At 38.6% G+C, this 27,449-nt stretch overlaps 1 protein-coding gene across 3 annotated transcripts in view; it reads left to right on the top strand.

The window, feature by feature from the left end:
* The window catches only part of LOC148357119 (copine-8), a 115,765-nt gene that overhangs the window by 70,328 nt on the left and 17,988 nt on the right, over positions 1-27,449 (top strand). For all 3 annotated transcript variants that reach the window (XM_088348500.1, XM_088348499.1, XM_088348501.1), the window contains 8 exons: positions 710-751; positions 1,260-1,335; positions 4,136-4,189; positions 4,299-4,360; positions 11,918-11,964; positions 16,170-16,351; positions 16,422-16,549; positions 20,931-21,033. In XM_088348500.1, coding sequence (XP_088204626.1) covers positions 710-751; positions 1,260-1,335; positions 4,136-4,189; positions 4,299-4,360; positions 11,918-11,964; positions 16,170-16,351; positions 16,422-16,549; positions 20,931-21,033 — 694 coding nt within the window. The remainder of the gene's footprint in view (positions 1-709; positions 752-1,259; positions 1,336-4,135; positions 4,190-4,298; positions 4,361-11,917; positions 11,965-16,169; positions 16,352-16,421; positions 16,550-20,930; positions 21,034-27,449) is intronic.

The raw sequence follows: 27,449 nt of genomic DNA, 5'->3' as shown, positions 1-27,449 counted from the left end.
TGTGTGCCTCAACTTTATTACTGTACCTCCATTCTTATAACAATGCTCATTCAGTCACTCTTGCTGAATTCCAAGTGTTTTTTGCGTTGCTTTGCTTGTTTGCTCCTTGCCTTTTTTGCAAGGGTGAGAATGAATGGAAAGCAGACTTCAACTTAGCAATTTTCAAATAGGTTGCCATGGAGCTGCTTTATAGTATAAACAACGCCTCATTTCCAAGCACCCCCATTTTTCCTAATAAAGATCCTCCCTTCCTCCTTGATTATTTTTTCTTCATCCTTGTTTGTTTCTATTCCTTGACTGGTGAGAGATGACACTTTAATGTAAAATATTGAGAGATAACTACGGTAATGCAGGATATCTGCCTCAGGCAGGCTATTCTTCCGCTTTCAGTATATCCTCGTAAGCCGCGCAGAAAAATATGATTTAGATACACAGAAAGAGGCGGATGCTGTTCGGAGGTGGAGATAAGCTGCAGGATGGGTTTGCAGTAAACAAAAGAAATTAGCATTTTCCTGATCAAATTGGGTCATATGATTCATGATGATACATCTTTCCTGTTTTAATGAAGGTTGCCACACCGTAGACACATTGACAGCGTTGTCTTGTGGTGGAATGACGTATTCGTTTGCAACAAAGCAGTAAAGCATATTTCATCAGGATCAACCTGATGGGGTCTTTCTAGTTTCCTCATGATGTTCTTTTCTCACAGAACCATCAAAGTTGAGGTGTACGACTGGGACAGGGATGGCAGGTAAATTTTGCACCAAAGTGACTGTTTTAGATGATGACATCATGTTTGTCATGAAGTCAAATTAATATTTTAACACTGATGATTATGGGACATGTGATTCATTTCTGGGCATTATCAGAATCCTTTCCAAAATTTTGGTGAATGTTTCCCTATAGTTGCGTTTCTCGGCACGAATACTGATGCACAACAATCCATTTTGGCAGTATTATATGTTATAACCATTCCACTAGGGTCATGTAGTAAATAAGACGAAATAAAGTGAAACTTAAAGTCAAATACTTTTACTACTGCAATTATTCCCCTCCAGCATTTGTTGTTTTAGAGCACAGTGACATTTTAATAAATTCAGATTCAATGTGCTCAACAAATTGCTTTGTAGTCTGCCGTAAACATTCTACAAAATGCCTTCTTGTTTGTGTTACCAACTTTTTTCTGAATTGCTCATATGACGAGGTAAACTTGAATAAATTACCCTTCATAAATAGTGAGGGTGTCATTTTGTTTGCAGTCACGATTTCATTGGAGAATTCAGCACCAGCTACAGAGAACTATCCAGAGGGCAGAGTCAATTCAATGTTTATGAGGTGAGTATGTATTAGGGATTGACCATTAGGGGTTTTTCAGGGCTGATACTGCTTATTAGTATTAAGAGGAGGCCGCTAACCGATATTTGTCTGCTTTAAAAGCTTAAAAACTCGCATAAAATAATATTTAATATTGAAAAAGAAACAAAGAATATCTGTAATAACTTTAAATATTATTTTAAATGCTCTCTGAAACCTTTACCACCAATAAATGAGAATTTGAACACAACTATCATTACTAATTACTAATTGATCAAAGCGGCGCTGCCACGAGCGGCTGCCTTTTCCAGCAGCTGCCCTATTGTTTTATTGTCTGCTCCTATCTTCGGTGTTTTTTCTTCCCGTTTTGACAACTACATTATGGATTACTTCTATCCTATGGACATGGGTTTTAATGCACAAGAAATGCGTGTATTCAAGGAATTTCAACTCCTCTCCCTGAAGAATTCTCGTGCCGGCGTGATGAAGGGGCCTATCGTGGAGGAAGAGCCGGAGCTAGCGAAGCGGCTAGCGGCGTTATAAGTCTTCGGAACCATCCGTAATCATGGTAAATGCGAACTCACGACCAAATAAGATCATCGAGTGCTGGTGGAAAACATCGAAGCGCACAGGGAGCGCAGTTGCTGTGTTTTGCGGAAACGTGGCTCACGTTTAGCATTCCGGACGCTAACGTGTAGCCACCCGGAGCTACCCGGAGCAATCCGGCTTCAACGCCGCTAAACAGAGACACGAAAGCCGGGGGGAATCGGAGAGGAGGCGGACTTGCTAACACGAGGTGGTGTATCCCTGGATTTTCACAAAGAAAAGTTTTCCATCTGCCGCAGGGATGTTGAATTTTTGGACTGGCATCCACTTCGCTACAAGCACCCCTAGGGCATCATGTTCATCTGTTACTAAACAACGGGGTAGACTGCTGGAAGTGTGAATTTCCCTACAAGGATGAATAAAGTATCTGTCTGTCTGTCTAATTTTTCACTTAAACCCAAAACTAACCATGCAGGAATTAAAATGAGGCTCAGCAGCAACTCATATAAATGTACATAAAACTTGTTTCAGGGAGCTATTTTTTTTACGATAAGTAAAAATGCCAATACAACCAACATGACTAGAATAAACTTAATACAAATACATCAACATTTTAACGAAGCTGGCTAATGGAAAAGTGTAGCCACTCCAGTTTTAGAGCTAGATTGACCAACAAATGTTATGGTATGAGAGCTAATCACTTGCACTTTAGCGTACTTTTTCTGCCCTCTCTCAATCACAAAAACACACGTCTGATTGACGAATTAATCTTATAATAGGAGCTAATATCGGTCAACACCTGAAATTTCTTTCTGAAACAAGTTAACTACACTTTTCACACCGTAAACACGCTTTTCTATCATGGACATAGGCATGTCGACCATGTTGGCTGAATTGCAGCTCTTTCCTGCTTTAGCGACTCCGCCCCCGGTCGCTTATCCAATCAGAAGGCGTGGGTGAGCAGCGGACAGGGGAGGGGAATGGAAAAAATAGTGTTTGTATGAGCAAGAGAGGCGGCTGCATCTGTGACTTGATAATAATCAGCCTAAAAATAAGCCGATACCTATGACCGTCAAAATTCCTAATATCGTTGCCGACAATCGGCCTGTTGGTTTTTTTTAATGTACTGCTGTTCACAAATGTATTAAATTTGTAGTGTGGTAAAATAGGAATATTTTGATCTTTTTCCAGACCTGGAGTCTCATGAGAAGGGATGCTTCTTCCGCTGCTCTGTGAATTTAACTGCTTTCTTTATTTGTAGACTCAAGAACGTAAACAAAAGTCACACAAAAATACTGAATAGTAATATATATCGTGTTAATTCAGTTTAATCAAAAACAAAGTCATGAACAGCTGATAAAGATTGACAAGGGTGACAATTTAGGTACTCTGCGTATTAAAAGGTAATTTGCAACTCAGGAACCAAAAAAACAATTTAACAGCTCCAGCTCGCAGTTAAACTTAATCATTGCTATAGCATTCCAAGAAGAAGACAACATTTTGTGATTAGTAGATTTACCGTTTTTTGTTTCTCTACATTTAAGGTATACATTAGACTCAACATAAACATCAGTTCTTATTTTATTCTTTATAATAATGAGTCAAACTCATTTTAGCTCGGGGATCATATGGTAGATAAAACATTTTCATGGGAGCCGGACTAGTAAATTAATGGCGTTAAAGTGTATATTAGCCAGAGGGCAAAAAAAAACAATTCTTTTCCGATGCAGTTTATCTAAGTCAGAGAATCTCTTGCCAACCAGAGAGTGACAAAAACTGCAAACTAACACAAATTTAAATGCAAAAAATTTAATGATTCTGATTTTTTTATGTTTAGTAGTTATTTTAGTAAAAATGTCTTCCTGAACATGTGAACTGCACAGTTATATTTTAAATCACTTGTGAAAAGGTAGCTTCTTTAAACTCCTGCAAAGACACCCAGGTGCTATTTTTTGAGTTTTTTATGTTTCTTACTGCCCTAAACAATTCATCCATGGATTTTATCTTAAATAAAATTACATCATGATGGGGTTCCTCAATGTGTTCTTGTTGATAATGGTACTCAGCAAATACAGCTTACAGTAGGTGCTTTGCGAGAGGCATCTGGCTTTGGCGACATCGAGTGGACATATTTAAAACTGCAAGTCATAGTTTGACACAGTGGAGCTCATTTTTTTCGTTACTTTCTTAGGATTGTCTCGCCGGCCTGATAAAATGATGTACCATGGGTTTGAGCCATGTGCTTTATAAGAAATAATGAATTTTTCTTTTCCAGGTGGTAAACCCAAAGAAAAAAGGGAAAAAGAAAAAATACCTCAACTCGGGAACGGTGAGCAACGACGGTCTTTAAAACGACACGATTCATTTTTATCAACAAACGGTACTTTGCGTCAGTTTATAACTTACATTCATCTAACATTTCCCGTTTTCTCTCCAAGGTAACATTGCTGTCGTTTCTGGTGGACATCGAAGTCACCTTCCTGGACTACATTAAAGGAGGGTAGGTCAAATATCTCGTGTGAGCTTTCCATGAACGGTGTGTCCCTTTAAGGAGTGATGACGTTCTGGTTTTCCTGTCTAACGGTGGCTGACTGAGTTCTTACAATTGCCAAATGATAGCACGATAGTGAATGAAATAGCTAACATCCTGGAAGATGAATTTCAATTGCTAGACACTAGTGAGATGTTACCGCAATCGCCGTGACTTCATTTTCAACTTGAAAATTTGAAGATGGCCGAATAGTGAGCAGTCGGGTAAGTCATATTTAAATATCTGCATGCAACTTGAAATTTACATACAATGTTCAACCTTGTAATAATGCAAAGGGTAACACATTTTATTAAAGTCCTATTACTTATTGTCAATGAATTAGTGCTTATGTTGTAAAGAATAGTATAGTTATGATATTGTAATGATTTTAGTATGGCTGGTGTCAAAAGAGTGCATAGCTTTTAGGATTGTGACCATTCTTATCTCAAATTCAAGCGCCAAAATGTATAAAACCCTAAGAAACTCTTGACCAAGGTATGTTCCATTTTTTTTGTACATCAGCACCATTTTTGACTAGAAATTAGTTCTTCCTTAAGCTGAGTCAACACATTATTTTTCCATCACTAGCCAACATGTCAGCATTCCTGACCAAAAAGCATCTGACCACTTCTTACAGTACATTATTAGGAACATCTAATAAGGACATACATGCATCATACAACTCCAATTTTAACAAATGTCTTATTAGTTAATATCAAGTGTTGCCAAGATTGATTTATATGCTGACCCAAAAGCATTTTCAGGGTGTTTACCAGGACTTTAATAGAAAGTGTTACCTCACATTCATTAAGGTTGATATCCACATTGCTTTCTATAGATTGTGTTACTTGCTGTAATGTGCACACTGTACTAAATATACTTTAGAAACACACTTTGCATGCATAGACGCTCTAAGACAGCGATTTCTAAAGTGGACCACTCTTCTGATATGCAAAATCATAAATGGTAAAGGACAGTGTATATAACTTGAAAGTCAGTTTTGCATTTAAACCTTGGGGTGCTGCTTGGGTTAAGGAATTAAGTAAGTTTTTTTTTAAACGATACTCTCGTGACTTTTAAGCTTTGTCACATTGGTGTGTTTTTTCCTTTTCTCTCGGTTCCTTATTCAGTTTCTAGTGATGGTTATACATTGCAACGAATGCTTTTCTGCAACAGAACTTCCCTGGGTTTCCGGACCTGATCCGTTTGAAGTTTCCCATGGCTCTTCATCATCCAAATGCCATTGAGGGAGGTCACATAAAGATGTGATATGGTGGAAGTCCGTTCTTGAAGCTCAAAGACCACGGGATGCATTTCTTGTGAATGTGTGTGATCGAGTCATTACTGCAAGAAAGGAAGACAATGACAATGTGGGATATTTATTTTTGTACTGAAGAAAAAGAAAAGAAAACATATATACACTTTGATTACTTTGATTGTTAACACATGATAAAATACAAAAACTGGTTTTCCTAACTGTCTATGAATTGTTTGTCACATGGTTCCAATGCATTTGGCTGTGTCAGCCACCATACTGCTTGGTCACTAACCCTGCCATCGTTTGCCATCTGCAGCATGCCAATTATATTTGTCCCATGATGAATTTTGTTAAATTTATATCTGAGCAGCAAACAGCATCTCAGCAGTGTAGTAGTTTCCCTCATGTGCGCTCTCGCTTAGTGTTTGAACAATCCCACACATGACCTTATGGACATGTTCCAGTTGTATGCATGGATGCAACCATATGCGGAAAAGCGTTGAGGGACCGCTCTCATGAAGAGACAATGTCAAAAGAAGAATAAATTCATCCATTCCTTGATCCATCTGCTTTTTGGGTTTTAATCTTACAACATTCAAAACCAAACTTTTAAAGTACCTATTCCAACTGAATTATTTTGATCAATTAGATGACTACAGTGAAGATGGATTATTCTAAAGGGCAAACGTGACAAAGTGCACATTGCAAAGACTATATCTATATGCTACTGAACAGCCCAAGCAGAAACGCTTTAAAATAATTGGAAAACATATTTTTACTTACCAGTAAAGACACATTCAAATAAAGAAAAATGATACTTAAATTTGCATTTTTCTTTGAGTGGTGTTTTTATCATTTTACAAAAGAAAATGTTTTATAAAAAAAAAAAACACTGATATCAAATGGGCAGCACAGCAGCACAGTGGTTAGCATGTGTGCCGCACAGTTCTGAGGTCATGGGATCAAACCTTCTTGTGTGGAGTTTGCATGGGTTTCCTCCGGGCACTCCGGTTTCCACCCACATTCCAAAAAACATTCATGTCAGGTTAATTGGCTGGTCCAAATTGACCCTAGGTGTGAATGAGTGAGTGAGTTGTCTGTCTCTGTTGCCCTGTAACCGGCTAGCAACCAGTTTGGGGTGTCCTCTGCCCGAAGATAGCTGGGATGGGCTACCGCACCCCCGCGACTCTACTGAGGATAAGCGGTGCAACTATGGGATGCGGGACTGCAACTAAAGAGTTGTCTTTATACTACAGTATATTTGTATAGGCTGTTTTTCTCATTCTAAAAGTTTCCTTTATTTCACAAAAAAATGTTTAATTTTTCACAGAAAACACATTTTATCTAATTTTGGACAAATTGTGTAGAATTAAAAAAAATATTATTTTTTTCCCCTGCATTACATATTTTTTATTTGACTGTAATTTTTGTAAAAGTATGAAATGTAATTTAAGATTTAGGATTTTTTAGTTTTTGTTTGGGGCTTACATTTTTTTCTTTTTTCTTTTTTAAATGGAGAAAATAATCCAAAAAATATGCAATTTTTTCACTGTTCTAAAATGCATTCTGTTGTTTTTTTGTTTTTGTTTTTTTTATGCCAGTGACACACTGTGCAGTAACAGGCTGATCAAGGGTGTAGAGAAGACCGCAACTTTATACAACATCTCTAATCCATATTTTTCCATTGTGTCCTTAAAAATATAAATAACTGCAAAAAAAAAAAAAAGCTCTCAAATGTTTATTAACCGTGTCTCAAAGAAAAAAAATTAGTGTAAAAAAAAAGAAAACATGGCGGGTATATGTAAAAAAATATATGTATATTTTTCTATTGTCAATGATATGCCTTCAATTTAGTAAAGGTAGCAAAAACTAGACAATATATAACGTTACTTTGTGTCCATCTTGTCACCTACTTCATTCTTAATTTCATACAATAGACTTTCTCAGTAGAAATCAATAAGTTATCGACTCAGGTGACAGGGATGTGCCAAGTGAATGTCACTGAGCGAGCAGTTTTTCATTTTCGCGGTATTGCGCACAGATGCCCTCCAACTGGAATGCTGCTCTCTGCACTGGTCCTCGCCGGTGAGATTGCATTCTCGGCGAGTAGCCGCCCGAGTAAGTGCCAAGTGGTGTATCACTGTCGCGGACCTAAATGGACCGTAATGGTCCGGTTGCACATAATGTTCACCAAACATGCCCACGCTTGCATACACAAATACTGTGAATTCACTCAAGCCATGCCCTGAAATCCCTAGCGAGTGTCTATTTTAAAATTCCCTTCTGTCTTGTCTCCTCTAAGTGCTGTCTCTTACCCGACTGGTCCTGTCCCTTCTGATTGGCAGCTCTTTACAGCGCTTCAACCCAATCGGCTAATTGCTCATTTGGACCTAATTAGGAGCATGATCGGCTGGCTGCATTAGCATAAATGAGCCATTTGATAAGATTCGTTCTCGATCCGAAGCGCTGCCGCCACGCTCATTCTTTTCACGACAAAGCGTCGGAACCACCCGTAGCTCACCACAAAGAATCCTCTATTCACCGGGCCAGGGATGAAAATGAACAGTTGTTGGTCATATCTTTCATTGGGCGTCGCGCCTTCGATGGCTGCTCCGTCACTCAATGTGACAGATATTGTCTCCTTTTATTTTGTCTGGTTGATTTGAGTATTGAAACCAGAATAGAAGCATGAGGAAAGCGGGCCTTGTATCGAGCACATTGTGCAGAGATGTCAGCCGGCAAAACAAAGATTTTGTTACAATTTGAAAAGCGACTCAGACGCGAGCTGTCAAGTCAAATTAGATTTTCTTGCCGAGATTGTCAAAGCTTTTAATGCCAAACCCAAGAAGAAAGTCAACCTTTTGGGAAGTCCACATCCAGACAATGTCACTTGTGGACTGGAATCATAATTAAAGACAACAGGTGAATGGCTTTATAAGAAGCGGATTTTGTCAGCAAAATCTGTCACTTTTGCGGACAGTTGTTGCCTAGCAACCACCGTCAGGCCTCCCCGTCCAGGAGCGCCGCAGGTGTTCTGAGCATGCAAAGCCTTTATTCTTTTCCTGAAGTCTAATTATGACAAAAATATCTTTGAAAAGGCTCCATTATGCAACAATATTGCACAAAATGCCTCACAAGAACTCGAGAAGAGGTCAGATTCCTTGAATTTACCTGCCAGTATTTGTTTAGCTGCACTTTTGTTATAATCCAGCTTTCCTACTTTTTTTTGCCAAGGATTGATCCATCCATCCATTTAGTGAACCACTATTATGAAATGTGGATTTTCTGTTGTGATGTTTGAATTGAGTTTAAACAATAAACGATACTTCTAAGAACATCATGCTTATAAAACTCGTTAAGCATAGGAAGGGTCTAAAAATAAAGACAAATGAACCATAAATTAGTAGGAAAGAAAGTTCCTCTCGCTCAAAGGTTAGAAAACTAACCTATAGATTTGGATTGAATTGATCCATCCAGTGCATTTTTGAGTTATTGTTGTTATGTTTTTTTAGTGTAAAACAGCAGGACCCATACAACATTTTGGGGAGATCCTATACTGTATGTTGACATCCACTTATGAAAAAGTGTTGTTTTAACATGGTAAAAAAATAGATTACAACAATAATGCAAACCTTTCGGTGCATTTATCACTTAGTGAACATTGAGCAATACAGCTGTAGAGACTATGCCCCCAGCTGACTCCACCAAATACAAACAGCCATGCAGAGGAAGTGACCAGACTCTCCAGCTGTATGATATAAATTTAAAACCCCAAAGTGTTCATATGTAAACAAAGGATTAATGATCTGCATCTGTGTGTCATGTTTATGCCAGGAATTAGTTCACCGCGTGTCAAAGTGAAATTTTATTCATAATTAGAAATATTTTGATAACTAACCAGTTAGAGAACTTTATTTTGGAAAGCATGTATACAAACTCACTAAGACCGCACCTCTTGACTGGGACTTCCCACACTTATAAAAGAAAAGGCAAAGCTCCCAACTAGCTCTTCTCTAGGAGCAGAAGGCCTCGCTGGCCTAGGTTCCCAGGGGACACACAAGGCGAAGCCCACAGCCTAGTCTCCCCAGCCAGGAAATGTGGCAAAGCCAAGCCATGGTTTCTCCTTTTCCCTATCCCTCGGATGAGGGATGTGACTTAAGCAATGGAGAGACTTATCTAAGGAAAGGGGGGTTTTCGTCTAGTGGCCAAAGGTACGGGAGAAACTGAAAAATTGGCTTTAAAAGTCCTTCAAACGTGCTTCCATTTGGCCATGAAAAGGGTTTATGAAACCTAACTTAAGGTAGCGTTTCCCAATGGTAATGTGTAATGGGGGAAAACTTCCTGCAACTGACAATGTGGGATTGATTTGTAACAAGAACAAATATATTCACCATTTACTCACTATTTAAAAAAATCATGTCTTGGTAAATGCACACGCAAAATTAAAAATTGAAGATCAGGATATGTAAATCGCATATTTATTTGTGACTCTGCAAAGACATGATTTACACCGGATTCCTTCTTTAAATTGTCCTGCAGGAATTGGAAAATTGGCATTAAAAGTCCTTAAAAGCGCTTGAATTTGGCGATAAAAAAGGTGTACAAACCCTGCATAGTGCTGCAGACCCCTGCTTTACACAAACATTGTTCTAAAAATTACGTTAATTTTTTAAAATGCAATTTTGATTTAAATCCTATACTTGTTCTTTCAGTTTTGCACAAAATGTCACAGCTGCCCAATAGCCATCTTGAATTGCCATGTGATACTTGAAGGTGTGCTGAAGGCTCGGATACCAAATTTACTGCCTGCCACTGAAATGGTAACATAGAGGATTTGTATTCCCGCAGCTCTTTTTTTCCCTTCCCCATCGCTGTCCATCTCAGAGCTGCCCCCATGGACTAAAGAGTGTCCAGTCACAAAGACTGATAGCTCAGAGAGCCTCCACTTCTTTTGCCCGCTGAGGTGACAAATAGGATAAAGCTGCCGGCTGCTTCTGACCGCTGGATGACATGAGCTTGAGTGGCAGTTTGGGGAGGTTTGAAAAGGGGGGTTATGTCTCTGTGTTAAACAACCTGTGGTTGGCAAATGAACAAATCCGCAATGAAAAAGCCTCCCAGTCTTCTCCTCTTGCTATTCTTGTCAGTAATTTCGGGTTTTGGAACTTCTGGCTCTTTTCATGAGTACACCTGAGAGCCTTCAAATTTTCTCCATGTTGTTTATTTTTTAGCATGAGTAAAGTTCATTATACGGCACGTAAAACCAAAACAGCTACTTGAATTACTGATAATACAGTTGAGACTATATAAGGCACATTTTAAACTATGAAATGTAAATGAAATGATCTGCATTTCTATAGCGCTTTTCAAGTCAATGACTTCCCAAAGCGCTTTACAATGTGCTTCACATTTCCCAATAGCGGCCGTGCAGCCATGTAAGGCGCTAACCTGCTTATTGGGGGTCTTAGGGGTTCAGTGTCTTACCCAAGGACACTTCGGCATGTAACACGGACAAGCCGGGATTCGAACTGGGATCCCTTGATCCCAAGACGAGCGCTCTACCTCCTGAGCTACTGCCGCCCCCGCTTAGGAGTCATCTATATGGAAGCTCATTTAATAATCCATGTTTACTGTTGAGACATGTTGTGATGAAAACCCACAGAACAAACTGTGAATATTCCCAAATGCCAGGAAAGCACCCGGATATATGTGATTGGGTGAGCCTTAGGGATGGGCAGAGCTATGCACGGAGCTCAAGTAGCCCTTCTGTCTCTCGTTCAGTGCTGCTTGCACCAAAGGTTTATACGTCTGTATCCTTGTTTGCATAAATTTGTGACATTTTTACAAAAGAACTTGCACCTTGAAATCATTATTTATGACAACAATTATGGTCAAAATGAGCCTTACTACTCTTGAGTATTTGCGGGAGGGAGACAAATTTTAAGTGGTCTACAGTATTTTAATGGGACACGGGCTCTGGCATAATAATTATTTCACAGATTCCTTCAAATTATTAAAAGTCACACAGTCAAAAAAAATACACTGAAGAATAACCTTGTCTGGAGAGCGGGTTTAGCTGTTTTGTTGAATTTTGTCCTAAAGTATATGGTGTGGCTCTCTACCCCCAAAAATCTAAATGATTTGCTTTTATGGCTCTTTAAGTCAAGAGTTCCCGACCCCTGGTATAATTGCATGAGAAGATGAAAAATGTTGTTTCTGTGGTGAGAAAACTGGGTTTAAGAGAATGATTAACAAATCCTTTCTTTTTCAAGGACGCAGATTAACTTCACGGTGGCCATTGACTTCACAGCTTCCAACGGTGAGTCATTTGGAGGAGTGATTCATTAACATACATGCCTCAGGGTGAAACACAATTGTTGATATAGACCTCTTATATTGCAAGTGGTTTGATATTAGTGCAATTAGTTTTCAAAGGTTGCACTTTGGAATTGTAAAACTCACTCCACACAGACAGAAAATATTGTAATAGATAGCCAAATGAGTTTAATGAATTTGTACAATGTAGGAATTTATTCTGAATTGAAATGCAATGCACAAATAAAACTAGACCAGGGACAAATTGATCAATTCACAGATCATTAATTAACCAACAACAGTTTTTACTTGATTAATCATTTTGATACCTTTTTGGAGTAACTTTAGGTATTTGGATATTGATTTCCCCCAATTATTTGATGACTATTTTGAGTTGAATTAAAATCAAACGGGTTTTTTTTTTTGAGTGATTAAATCTTGGCTGTTACCTGATTTTTTTTTCTTTACATTTGATATTAATACAATTGTAAAATGATTATGGTACTCTTTTAAAAACTTTAATAAGGTATTGGGGGATGATTGAAACACAAAGCAGTGAAAAAACAAAGACACTTGTATAAAGTATATGTTTTTCTAATTGTATAGTTCTTGTGAAAAAAAATTATTGGTCTTTTACATTTTAAAAAAGAAAATTGTGCAATATTTATATTGTCAACACTAAATAACTGATCAACTAAAATATGAAAAAAAATATGCATTTTGACATGCTGGAAGCGCTTTTACAAAGTGTGAAAATGCAATGTTAGTGAAAAATATGTGAAAAAATGATCAAACTTCTATACTTTCTAACACATTTTTAATGATATTTTAGACTGATTTAGAGCATTTCATTTTGAAATGAAATGCTTTATACCATTTCTTGCTGTATTGACATGTTAATAAAAACAATGGGGGAACGGAATTGTCTTTACTGGCAATCATTACAACATGGTGTACACTGTTTGCAACGAGATGTGATAAATGTGTAATGAAAACTTTGAAGATAAAAATAAGAAAGAAAAGAATATTGGGATGGACGGGTTCTATTTTAGATGGGGTAGTTGAAGACCTAAATTGCTCGTGCATTGGGGAAACGGCAACATCGTGCAAAAATAAGAATAAGAACAAAATGTGAATCTAAATGTCTCTATACATACTCAACATATTTCAGCAGTCTTGTTTAGAGCAGTGATGGCGCTGGATAAAAAAAACTGCCTTTAAGACTTTTAATCGTTATTTTAATGAGCCTGGGTGAGAAGAATCCTTAATAATGTTGTCTGCTCTTATGCAATAGCGCAAGCTAGCAATATCCTCCAGCCTGGGCAGAGAACAGCCAACGTTTTTCTGCGCTATGTAAATGACTCTAAGGTTTGTCTGTTTGCAGCGATGCTTCCAGCAGACCATAACATGATGCTGTATGTTAGACTGCTCTCAACCAGGTCCCTGTATAAGGACACATCGGAGAGCATATTGGCAATAAAAAAATAATCATGTGTAAACACAGCTAGAATTGCTACAAAAATTCCAAACCTACCAATAACATTGTTATTTCTGTCACCGCCGTATGTCAAATAACATAAATTATGTCAAACATAAGACCCGCATGCTGGATCCACCTCGTTGGATGATCTAATCCAGCACGCCATAAGTTTGAGTAAAAAAACAAAAAAAAGAAGGAAGTCAGGAACTTTTGGCTCTCAAGCCAGATATGGCCCTTTTTACGAGTACATATGGCTTAGACATTTTGTCTGTGACGTCCCTATGTGAACATCCGGTTTTGGTACGTCCAAAGCTGAAGCAACATTGGTATCATAAATGTTTGCTCAGTCCAGTATATATAGGGCACAGTCTTAACTACTTTTTACAGTCGGGGTTTAACGCCAACAGACCCCGTTTTGGCTGCACGTCGCTAAGGAATCCTTTATGTGGAACAATGTATATTCACTGCTGAGATACTTTATGATGAAAACCCTCAGAACAAACTGTAAATGCCCAAAAACACCCGCCAAGAACGCAGAGCAATTTGAGTGGGCAGATCTCTGCACAGGTAGCACGCTCCTCTTTCTCTGACATGCGCCCACCACGCTGAAGGGAAATACAACTGTAAACTTTTCGTTTACAGTTTCTTGTAACATTTTTACAAAATAACTCTGATTTCACCTTAATTTGAAAGCATTGTTTACAGAAAAAAAATGTTCAAAATTAGCATCAACAATCCTAAGTATCTGCGTGAGGGAGACAAGTAGTTTAAAGCCGTATTCAGTATTTGTTGATATGGGATGGGGGCACGATTTAATACATTTTATCAAATCATCTAACATCATGCAGTGAAATAACATGAGCTGAAAAAAATTTAGCTTTTGCCTGGTGAGCAGGTTTGGCAGTTTCGTAATTTCTTTTTTCCTTAAAATAAATGTAACACTTTCATTTTAAAGAAAAATCACGATAATTTACTATTACAGTTCTTTGAGTCAAAAATGTTCCTGACCCCTACTCTAGGTCATTCCTATCAAAAGATGTGTGTTTTTTTTTAAATAAAAGTACCGTATTTTCTGCACTATAAGGCGAACCTTATTTTTTTTCAAAAGCTGACCATGTGCCTTATAATACAGTGCGCCTTATTTATGGATCAATATTAATTCGCAAAGTCTTGCAACTAACTTGCAGCCGCCGACACGATTTTCCCCCAAACGCCAAGTAGTCCGCGGTGTATGCTGGGATTTATTTACCGGCATTTCATTGGCTAACCAATGTGTCAATCATCATTTGAATGGATCACTATTGGCTAAAGTTATTCGGAGGTCAAGGGGAGGATTCTTTTTATCATTTACAGACTGGCATTGGCTTGAACGGCAAAACAAAGCTTGCAATTGGCCAAAAAAGACGTGTCAATCATCAGTTGAATCGATCACTATTGGCTAAAGTTATTCGGAGGTCAAGGGGCGGATCCTTTTTATCATTTACAGGCTGCCATAGGCTTAAACGGCAAAACAAAGCCTGCAATTGGCCGAAAAAGATGAATGTGAATAGCATGTTTGGTTGTCTACGGCATAGAGCAAACATGTTTTACCATTCTGCATTTGTAAATATTTTATTCTCCTGGATTTACTACACCCACGGATATAAGCACATTATTACGAACACAACGACTTCGGTGAGCTACTCCGGCTATATATATTATCCCTGTATCTTGTTTCAGACTGAACTCGATGTTTCTGTGATAAGCGGTGCAGATAATGGAGTGAATGGAGTGTCTATTTTTAAATTAAACTCAATTCCAAGTGTTTATTGTCATATGTACAGTAAAGTTGCGAGCGAAAAAGAAAATAGAAACTAAGGAATGTTTGGCATTTCTTGAATCCCAAGACTTTAACCTTTCGAATGATGGAATGATGCATTTAAGTGACATCGTACGGACACCGCATCCGCACGTGTTCTCAACACATATTTGCGTCTTTGCAAGTTTTCGGAATGTTAAGGGGGTAATAAGTTTGACTGAACTATCTGACGGTTTTGTCGACGTTCCCCATTGTAGCGCCTTATAATCCGGTGCGTCTTATGTATGTCAAAAATAGGACCAAAAACTATTTTTTCGGGGTGCGCCCTATAGCCCGGTGCGCCTTATAGTGCGGAAAATACGGTAAACCATATGCTCTGTCTGGCCGCTAGAGGGCAGAGTTGAGTTTCTGTAGCAATTTGAGGCGGTTCAGGTAAAAACTGCTTCAATTCAACTGTTAAAATAAAACAGTTAACACATTCAATGCCAAACATGAAAATCCAACATGTGCTCATTAAAACTGGAAGAGGCAAACTTTTTCCACAGTGGCAATCAAATGTGATGGAGTGGTTTGATTATGTGCTAAGACTAGCTTCAAAAAAATGAAACCATAGACTAAAATACTAGTCTTGAGTCAAGATGCTTTTGTTATTGTTTAAAAAAAGTGCTAGTCTAACGCATAAAGCGGTTGTGTTGTCAGCTATGTAAATGTGTTGTGTAAAAAAAAGAAGACAAAAACCCTTGTCATCTGTGATTCTAATACGTAGGGGCTAGGGTACTATCGTAGGCTGATAAAGCATAATACTGAAAAACAAAGCTAAAAATTTGTAATGGACATTCTTTTACCGATCCTGCCCGCCTAAGAACAGACTGGCTGGCTCTGGCCACAGAGCCAAACTTAATTTGACCTTCCTGAAATACATAATCTCCAGGTAACCCAGCCCAGCCCACCTCCCTCCACTACATGAACCCTTACCAGCTCAATGCTTACGCCATGGCCCTCAAGGCAGTCGGGGAAATTATTCAAGACTACGACAGCGACAAGATGTTTCCAGCGCTTGGCTTCGGAGCCAAGCTGCCGCCTGACGGGCGGATCTCCCATGAGTTTGCTTTGGTGAGAGATAATCGGCGATAAGGAAATTGTCCTGACATTTTTTACTTCCTAATATATATTTTGGGAGCAGAACGGGAACCCTCAAAACCCTTACTGTGCTGGAATTGACGGTGTGATGGAAGCCTACTATCAGAGCCTGAAGTCAGTCCAACTGTACGGCCCCACCAACTTCTCCCCGGTGGTAAACCACGTGGCCAGGTATGGCGCTCAAGCTCTCCTTTAGACATGAACCCGAATGACATGTTAGGTAAGAAGAACGTGGAGTACTTTTCCCTCTTAAGGTGGTAAAGGTGTTTTTCTGTAATAAGCTCTTTGTGGCGACTGTTGCCAGGTAGCTAAGGCGAGTGAGAAAAGGGGAAACGCGCACAATCCCTGAAGAACCTTTTGATTGCACATTTCTTTGCATTTTTGCTGCAGGGAAGATTGGCATTCATCTAGAAGAGAAAAGTGACTATCGTAAATTCCACACTTCATTTTAAACACTGAAATTTAAAATATGATGCAGCTTATTCATTTTTTAATTTTTTTTTCATCACAAAGCGGATACTCTAAAGGGTGTCGGCGGCAACACTGAAAGCGTGGCGGGAATTTCCCGCAAATCTCTCAGGTCTGCTTTGACCTGATCGCACGTCCCCAGCAGGTCACCTTGGCATCGAGTAGCTTGCTTAGAACTGATGCAGACCAGGGAATCCGACTGTTTAATATAAACACAATTCTGCCAAGTGCTCTGAATGTCAAAGTGGAAATTCAATGAAGAGCGAGTAAATGGCCTCGTCATCTAATTAGTGACGTGCATCAATGGATGAACTAGATTCCTACAATCCTTATGCAGTAAGATCACGATCATGTCTGAATCAGTGGGGGAAATGTCTAGGAAAAGTTACACATTCTGCCACGATTAAGACACTCATTTGTGGACTCTGTCCACAGTTGTCAGTCTCAATCTAATAGTGCAACAGTCAATATTAGTTAAATTGGTATTAACATATACTCAGATGTGCAACAAAAACATTCTCAAAACAAAACTTAATGCACTGTACTGACTAAAATTCACAAGCCCGTCCAATCTCTGGGTGAAAATCCTGTGCGGCTTGTACAAAAACAAAGATGAGTTTTTCGTTGCATGGCTGACTCCCTATTGGTGTGTGAGTGTGTGTGAATGGGTAATTGTGAAGCACATTGTAAAGTGCTTTGGGAGGTCTTCATTGACTTGAAAAGCGCAATATAAATGCAGACCATTTGACCATTTACCATTTCTTGAATGCTGCTTTTAATCAGATAGATGAGTTCTGTAGTCTAGACCTTACGGTAATTAGTTTGTTTTGCAATCTCAAGTTATGAAAATATGTTGTCTTGGCACGGATACAATTAAAAATGTATGAAAAGCATGGATGGTATCTTTAATATTTTTGCCTGTCTATCCTGCCATTCTTTGTATCTCACATTTCATTTTTAAGGCTTTATTGCAGATCACAGTGGTGAGTCTGCCACAACTTAAACATAGGTCCATCAGTGATGTACAGTGGGACCTCGCTACTTCGCGCTTCGATGTTCGCGGCTTCAGAGCTTCGCGGCCTGTAATGGTTAAAACATTTTTTTATTTTTATTTTAATGAAGGGGCGTCACTACTTCGCAGATTTTCACTTTTAGCGGTTGGTTTTGGTCCCCATTAGCCGGGTCTAAAAATATTAATCAAAAAAGAAAATATTTTTTTTTTTTTTTTTTTACTTGCGCCGCACCGCGGGTGGCGTTTGGTCGCTCCCGCTAGCGAGCCCCTAACCCGCGGCGCGAGTACTTTCGGGCACGATATGCACGACACCGCGACAAGCCGAGCGGGTCGGGCGCTCGGGCCGCGATGGTGCCCGAGGGCCAAAGGCGTCTCCTGCGAGGGCCTTCGCCTCGGCGACCGGACTCGCCGGGTAGGTCATGGGCTCGGTGCTGAGGCGGCGCAGTGGTTAGCGCGTGTGTGGCTCAGTTCTGAGGTCGTGGGAACCTCCTGCGTGGGTTCAAATTTTTTAATTTTTTTTTTATTCTTTATTTTTTTTTAAGGGGCGTCGCTACGTCGCAGATTTTCACTTTTCGCGGGTGTTTTTGGTCCCCATTAACCGCGATAACCGAGGTCCCACTGTACATACACTGTCATTAGATTTCATCTTATCACACTATCTTTACTCATGTTAGCAGAAACAAATAATAATAATAATAATAATTTCCTTTGTATTGTCATTCTTTGTAACAATGTACACAGAACGAAATGTCGATACACCTGACTCGTTGTAGCGAGCCGATGTAGCCGCAGCCAAGAGAGGGCGCCGCCATTTTACCAATGTTATAAGTCTTAGGTATGACTCGGCCGAGGCGCGAACCAGCGACCTCCCAGTCTCAAAATGGCCCCCTGAGTAGAAATAATGTGATCATGACATAAAGTCCAATGCTTTTCCTTATGTCATCTGTATCACTGGTGTTCCAGCGGTTAGTATTCAACACCCTCACTGCTGCAACCTGGGTACGATTCCCAATGCAACCAATGTTTTGTAAAGGGTGGTCAGTGATGTTTTTCGACTGATAAAACGTACAAACCATCTTCATCAGTTAAACATTTGTTTTAGAAAACATGGAAGGAAGATTTTTTTATTGGTACAAATAAAGAATGGAAAGCAGTAGTCCAACAATAACTCTAAAAATAACACTGCTTAGGAATCTGCCATAGAATTAACGCATAAACATGGGCCAAAACAGAGCAATTGCAGAGATGGGCAAGCTGCCAGGCACTTTCCCTTTCGCATTGATCAATCCACAACAATAAAGACAACAGATACTCCACCTAGATTTTGGCATGCGGGAGCGACGGCATCTCGCACTTAGACTTCCTCTGATTTGCTGCTCTCCTCCCATTTTACTGACTACATTTGAAGCACAATATAATGATCATGTGGTCTTCCCTATATAAGGAATTTTCTAAGTGTTATTCTTTCAAACATTTGACACTCATTATGTGTGCATCATTAAATGAGTAAAAAAGATAATGAAAAATAATTCACCCAAATAGTTGACCTCTAGTTACCCTGTCACACCCTGCTTATCTGGTGACATCAGGGTCTTGTGACACTGAGTGGCAAAAAAGAATGAAGCCTTCAGAAAACATTTAAGTACTTAATGTGTAAATACATGATAACTATATAAAATCCTTTACATTATCAAGTCCATTTTCACTTGTTAACAAAAATGTATTCCAACCTTTCAAAAATACTACATTTTTGTTATGTGTGTTTAATATACCGTATTTTCCAGACAACAAGGCACACCTACAACCCCAAATTGGCCAGAAGTTTTATTGTGCGTCTTATATCCAGTGCTCTTTATAGATAGCAAAATACGGTGGATAAGCTTTGAAATGCATACAGTATTTATACGTGTGTGTTACTACACAAGGTTTCATGGTACACTACCGTATTTGTGCATTGATTGCTCAATCAATAAACATCCTGACCATTGCAACATTGTATTTAATGGGATTCGAACCAAAGTTGTGGCCGTGAGAGCACTGACACTAGGTCACTAGCGTTGCATTTGACATATGAAAAGGCATTAGACCTTATCTTATTATCAGACTATTTTTACTCACGGTGCCAGAAACGAATGTAAGAGAATAGAAAAATTAAAAGTCTTTCAACAAAATACTATACAAGCTCTTTTACGTATATTGTACTTAAGCCGCAATGTTATTGACGCACAAGTGAAAAAAACAAGAGACTGTTTAATCTATCAGAATGCAGAACAAAGGGAACAATGCAAATCGATGTTTCTGGCACTGTGAGCAAAAAAGTGTGATAATAAGATCAAATTTAATGCCATGTCATCTTGACACTGTTGGTCTAGTGATAAAGTATTGGCACTTTTACAGCCGCAACATGGGTTAGCTTCTCGTTGCATACAACAATATTGCAATTTGGGTTAGCGACACTTATCAACTGATCAACCATTGCACTAATATATAACATAAGAGCCCAACGGTTATACATGAATAAACACGTTAGCTCTTTCTGTGGTCTCAATTTCATGCGCCTTATAGTCCAGTGTGCTTTATGTACGGTAAGTATATGACAAGACGAAGGGGTGGGGTGCCTTTATAATCTGGTATTTGTGGTGCAGAATATACAGGATTTAAAATCTTTGACATTATCAAATGTATTTTCACTTGTCAACAAGACTATATTGTAACCCCTCAAAAACGCAAAATTCTTGTTACGTGTGTTTAATTATACTTGAAACTGCAGAAATTGTATAAATCATCATCTCCTGTGTAAACAGTAGCCTTGAAGGTTGAAAAATACAATGACAAAAGCTTTAACGACCCGTGCAATCGACACATTTGACGGATTAACATCCTCCACATTAGAAGGCGAGGTGAGAATCACACGACATTTACTCAGTGGGGAGATTTAAAAGAAGAAAACTGTTCTGATAAAATAAATAAAGCAATGATGAATAAAATGGTGTACTTGAGAAACACTATTGTGTATTACATCTGCACGTGCTAATCTGTGTTTGTGAATGTGTGCTTTTCCTTTGGACGCAGATATGCAGCGTCTGTGAAGGATGGCTCGCAGTATTTTGTCCTGCTCATCATCACGGACGGTGTCATCTCAGACATGGCCCAGACCAAGGAATCTATTGTTAACGTAAGTAGAAAGTTTTGACAGTTGCTTGAGTTGACCCCTGATTTTTAAAATAAAAGGGACACTGTGTATTATTTAGCGCCTCCCAGTGGTAAAAAAAAAAGCTTAATCCGCTTAAAAAAAAATCATATAAACGTGCTTGTGTTTAAAAACTCTTATGTCAACAAATTTGTATTTATTGTACATAAAATGAGGCTTATATAGGGCAGTAGTTCTCAACTGTAGTCGGATTTGAGGACCCACCATTCCACCCTGATGACAAGCCGCGAACCAAATCAAAAAAACAAAAACACTTCTTAAATGTAGCTAAAGTATTGTGCAGTTGAACCCCTTAACGTCGGACTGTTGATAAATATGTTTTTGTACAATGTCACAAGTCACTGAAATGCATCATGGTACAAATAATTGGAAAGCTTAAACCCTTGGGATTCAAGATACGATGACCGTTTCAAAATGTACTCATCACAGAAACATCACAATCAGTCTGAAACAAGATACCCGACAACTATTAAGCCGGTGTAGCTCACCAATTAAATCCCCTGGCAGTTATCAAATTAATTGAATGTACGCAAACATGGAGTAGTTACACCCTGGACCATCCAGTGACTCCAACCGTGTAAAATATTTACTCCAAAACACACAATAATGCTGACATAAAAAAAATTAAAAAAAACGCCTAAATGCATATCTGCATCGTTGGTCGATCCTTGTCCGTTCGTTTTGCTACATAATTTCCGTTTACAGATAAACATTATTTACCAATATAGCCGTTAGCTTGTCCTTTAGATTGACACCACTCTCGGCCAATAGCAGGCTTTTTTTCACGGTCCACAGACAGCATTAGCTTATAACGGGCTGTATTAATAAAACCACGATCACCTTTTTTAGCTTTGAATATCTTTATCCAGTAGTAACCGAATGAAACGATGATTCACACATTGGTCGGCAACTGAAATTCCCTACATGAGTGTGTGCAATATTTTGATGTGTATTCAAATCAGAGCCAAAGATAAATGTGCGTTAATCCAACTTTTTACGCACTATTTTTACGCGCAGTTGTGCACAATCATTGATTGACTTCTGGAAAGATCGTCAAACATTTACAACAATGTCTAAAAATTGGCCAAAGTAAAATACACAGTTGCAGAGGTTTTAGAGCTGTAAACTAGTTGTTTCCAAAGGGCCACTTTGGGAAACGCCTAAACCTACCCTTAAAAAATGCGTCAAATCGAATGTTAAGTTTTCAGATTGTGATCAAGGTACCAGGTAAGGCTTTAATCTATTATCTCACCTGTTTTCCAACTAAGATTACCATGCAGGCATGTGTTCCAACTCAGATCACTCAATGTTAATTATTTCAATTTGAGACAAACTGTCAGAGTCTTACTTTTCAGAAGACACCAATACCATTCATATTCTTTCATCAGTTCAAGAACCGCATTTAATTTACTGAGCAAGTTGTGGATTGAGGTTTTAAACAAAAATCAAACAATTGTACACAATACATCGTGCCTTGTACACATACCCTGGCACAGCTTTTACCCATGGCAAAAAATGTACACTTTCCCTTGGTCCCACGATACGACATCTGTTCTGAGTATTCGGGCAATCGCAAAGTAAAATTGCCGTATAGATGGGGATAGAACCCAACTAATAGATCCGACATCACCTTTCTTTTAGTATATCACTGCGCCCTCGTTAGCGTATGACAAAAACAAATGCAAGTGAAGGTGGCGTTTCGTAATTAACATAAAACTTAAAAAAAATAAGATGTGCAGTTCGTGATCCGATGTATCGAGTTTGTGGGGCTCGTGATGTAGTTTCCATATGTTCGCCGCTGCAGAACGGGTGGAGATGGCTGATGTGCTGGGTCACTTATTTGTATATCCTCTATATACCATTATCTCTCACAAATCTGAATCTATTTCTATGTACAGTTCATATAGGCCTGGGTTGGACTTCCTCATTGATAGCCAACATTTTGCATTCACCGTTAAAAGCTTATTAACATCTTTGGACACCTTGATGCCATGAATATAACTCTACATATAATTATTGAGACCCTTTTCTTTACTGTCTTTTGAGACAAGTTTGCATAACAAGGAAGAAATGATATGGCTATGCTCTTAGGAATAGAGGATAAAAAGTCACTCGTTGTTGTTTCGGCCGCTCTATTCGCATGAATACCGCAACTATGGTGGGTGTGGCTTAGCGCTCTCTGTCAGATTTATTAATTACCCAGCTGAAAATAACGTATTAAGGGATACTTATTTGTAATATACGTGCATATGATTAAATAAAATTATACATGAAGATATTTGTAAAGGACAAATGCAATTCTGTTTACCTTTTGTATAACATGACTTGAGCTGGTTAAATGGAGTTAGTGGGTGGATGCAATGGGGGGGTTGGAGGAATGGCAGATTTCCTAAACCAATTAATTGCTTCCTTACATTTAATAAGTACCAACCACAATTGGTTATGGCGACATGTCTTAGTGAGGGTAGTGATTTTTGGCTTTTATTGAAATTTTGGGTAATTGCAAGCTTCTTTTCGTTGATTATGTTTTTGCTTTCTGGTTAGCATCATTCCAAGCTTTGTGACCCTGACGAATAAATACAACACAAAAAATTCAGTTCTTTACAAAGGCCATGATGCCTTCAGTTGTTCTAAACTGAATAAAAGAAGAAAAGTGCATTGTGGGAAGTAATTCAGCCACTAGCCTTCTCTTCAGGCAAACAGATTGCATACCAGCATTTTATACAATGTCGACCAATACTAGACAGGGATCTTGAAGAAATAATTTCAACAGGCATACGAACACTGCAAAGCTAGAATTTGTAACGTTTTGGGCACACAAAATAAGACAGTAAAGCCTCTTTGGAAGGAGTGGAGGTAAGAACAGGAAGGAAGTGGCGTGCCCAGGAGGCAGTAGAGAAGGTCGAAGTGATACTGCGGAACAGCACCCTAGTGGGACCAGTAGCTACAGGTCAGGCTGGGTGGCAACCCAAACCATGCTACAGAAGAACCAAAGGACAGGAAAGGCAAAAGCTTATCCGGGACGAGGATTGCGCTGAGTTGGAAGAGGAGTGCCAAACAGGTGGTGCTCATTGAGCTAACAGTCTTCTGGGAGGACCGGATAAATGAAGCGCAGTAGAGGAAGAGGGCAAATTACGCTGATCTTGTGGCTGAATGCCTGAGGAATGGGTGGAGGGCCCGTTGCGAGCCTTCTCAGGTTGGCTGCGGAGGCCTTGCAAGCAGGTCCTTACAAAGTGTCCTCAGGCTCCTCTGTATTTGTAGAATGCAAAGGCAAAGAGCCATAACAACATTCTAGGATGGCTGAAAAGGCTTCATGCTGGCTCTGGTTGAGAAGGGGCGAGGCGTGGTCTAGTGCGCTACCTGGACACAAGTCAAGGGATGGATCACCTTCGGCTGGGTCGCCTAGGTCAGAGTGTCTGACTAAGACCCTGGGAGAGTCACTGATGATGTGTCCAGGTTGCACCATAAGGCGTATTATCTATCGTCTTATTTTCAACTTGGGCTTTTCGGCAATAACTTTGACTATATTTACAACTCAATTTACGCTTGTTTTTGCATAAATGAAATGATTCTGCCTTGAATTACTGTTATTTGCTGCACCAACGCATAAATGATGCAGCAGGAGAGGTTTAACTGTTACCTTGTAACACTTGCGCTTGCCTCTTGACAGCATGTTATTTGCCCTCAGTCCATCCTCTCCATCACTGTCATAAGGTATTCCTGAGGGAAGTCAGCGAACATGTGGAATATAAGGACGCAGGAAAGCGTTTTCTCCCACCTCAAAAAAGTTACTTTCAATGATGACAAGTAGGGCTGCAACAAACTACTATTTCAATAGTTGAAATAGTGTCTGAGTATTGAAACAATTAGTCGAACAATCGGATAATAATTTTTTTTATCTAAATTTAGCATGAGGTTGATTTAATTTTTGTGAAAATGCTAATAAACACAAGAAAATTGGGTACAGTGAAAAATTCATATTTTATTGAACATACTCCGGATTCATACAAAAAAATAAAGAAAAAACCTCTCTCTAAAACCAATTAGGCAGTGTGCTTGGTCAGTAAAGACATACATACATGAATAAACCTCTGTCAATTTTTAGGGAGAGGCATATAAATAATAAATTAAAACTGGGTTTATACGGATGCTTGAAATCCATGAAAATGCTTGAATTTTAATGTTATATTTTTAAGATTAGGTAAAACGCTTGAATTCTGAGTGAAATGCTTGAAATTTTTGCCATTGCTATATTTCTTGGCAGTCTGACTATACAACACATTACATTAGTAATTATTATTGTTTTTTTTTTAAGTGCGTAAAAATGTCGCCAACACGCCTGCCCTGACGGCTCTTGATAATGGCGTTGTCATATAAAGCCTCACAGCCCCCTACTTGTAACACCCAAGAGGACAGCTCTTTTTAGATAACTGGCTCTTTTTGCTTTGCCCACTGAGATTAACCGGCTTTTTCGGCTCCCAAACGGTTCCTTAGATTGTTTATTATTATATTTTTACAAATATAATAAAACATTGTGCACGAAATTATTTAGTAATTAATAATTTCATGATTTACTCGGCATCCCTGAAAAACACATGAATTATAAATTAAAACATTAACAGATCTAAAAAAATGTATAAATTGGAAAACAATTTTAGCTTTTTAACCCTGAACAGATTTAAAGTCGAGCAACGTCACCAAATTCCTGAAAAAGCAAACCAATAAAATATTTTTAAAAAATATTAAGTTTTCATTGCTATAAATAATCAAATGAGAAAAAAAATGACTATTTACAATTCTATTTGAACCAATGGAGACATCCCAAAAAATAAAAAGTAAAACAAAAAGCAAAAGATCAGTATTCACTAAGATTGAAAGATTGAATGCACTCTGCTTCGGAGCCATCCATCCATCCATTATCTGCACTGTTATCCTCAGTAGGGTCGCGGGGGGTGCTGGATTCCATCCCAGCTATCTTCGGGCAGTGGGCAGGGGACAGCTAAAACAAAAGAAAAACCATCGCAATTACTTAAATCACTGAATAACTGTTACTTGGTACCATCCATCCATTATCTGCACCGTTTATCCTCAGTAAGGTCGCGGGGTGCTGGAGCCCATCCCAGCTATCTTTGGGCAGTGGGCAGGGGACACCCTGAACTGGTTGACAGTTGCAGGGCACACAGAGACAGACAACTCACTCGGAGCAAACAATATAATTACAATTACTTTTTTTAAAATACAATTTTTGGTCACCGAGACTCAGGGTATTCATTTTGCTTTGTTTTGATGTCTTTTGGATCCGACTATATTTTAAACCTGTTTTTGAAGTTTTACTACATATTTTTCATTTTCTAGTAAGATTAACAAAAAAAATTTAAATGAGCACAAATGTTCCACAAATAAAGATTTTATTTACTATGTTATAAGTTTTTTTAATAGTAAAATTACTCTTTAAAAACAACATTTGTGCAAGATCTTCAGTTCATTGGATATATTTTTGACGTTTTTGCGGTGTAATCATAATCAGTTCCATCAAACAAAATAAGTTATTATACTGTACTGTTACAAAATATCTCGAATTGTTTTAGTAAAAGCAAAACATTTAAATCTAGGCTTGCTTATGAATGATGTTGACCTTAGGAAGCTGTCAACCGGACATTCGGTTATTACCTATATTTCATGTTGATTGTGTCTGTGTATTGTCTGCACAGCCCTTGAGACTTATTGTGATTAAGGGCTATACAGATAAACATGACTTGACTGCTATCTCATGAAGAGATACTTTGTATATAAAAATAAAAAAGTAGTCTTCTGCCACCTACTGATATGGATGATTGTTACAATTACTCAGGTGATCACTGGATGAAAACAGAGAAAGTGACCTATGGCAAGCTTTTGCAAAGATAAAATATTTAGTAATTTCCTGCGGTACACTAGTCAAGGTCTCACGGCATGATTCCTCGGCACACTGGTTGAAAAACACTGCAGTATTTAATGGCAAGGTCTATAACAAAAATAGCAACTAAAACAATGTGTAATATTTGACCACTAGATGGCACTGTGTTGTTAGGTGCGAGCGAGAGCCAGTGCCACAGAGCACAGCAACCCAAGTGGGGATTCCTTTGTGTAAAAGAAATACAAATTTCTCGACCTATGAATTCTTATAAATATTAACATTGGTATGATAGTTCATGTAATTTTGTCTAGTATTCAAATCAATGTTTTTATTACTGAATGAAAGTTTTTTGTACCACTAGGAGGCACTAGATATACACTGTCCATTTAACTGTTCTCAACTGTTTAAATTTAATGGTTTTAACAACTGACGTTTATTGTTTACAACATATTACAAAATTATGTTTGTTCTTTGGACTGCATGC

Source organism: Urocampus carinirostris, chromosome 11 (genome assembly GCF_059441175.1).
Source record: "Urocampus carinirostris isolate Australia breed hairy pipefish chromosome 11, RoL_Ucar_1.0, whole genome shotgun sequence".
NCBI classification, from domain to species: domain Eukaryota; kingdom Metazoa; phylum Chordata; class Actinopteri; order Syngnathiformes; family Syngnathidae; genus Urocampus; species Urocampus carinirostris.
The sequence above is the reverse complement of the archived record's forward strand: the minus strand, read 5'-3'. Positions and strand labels throughout refer to the sequence as shown.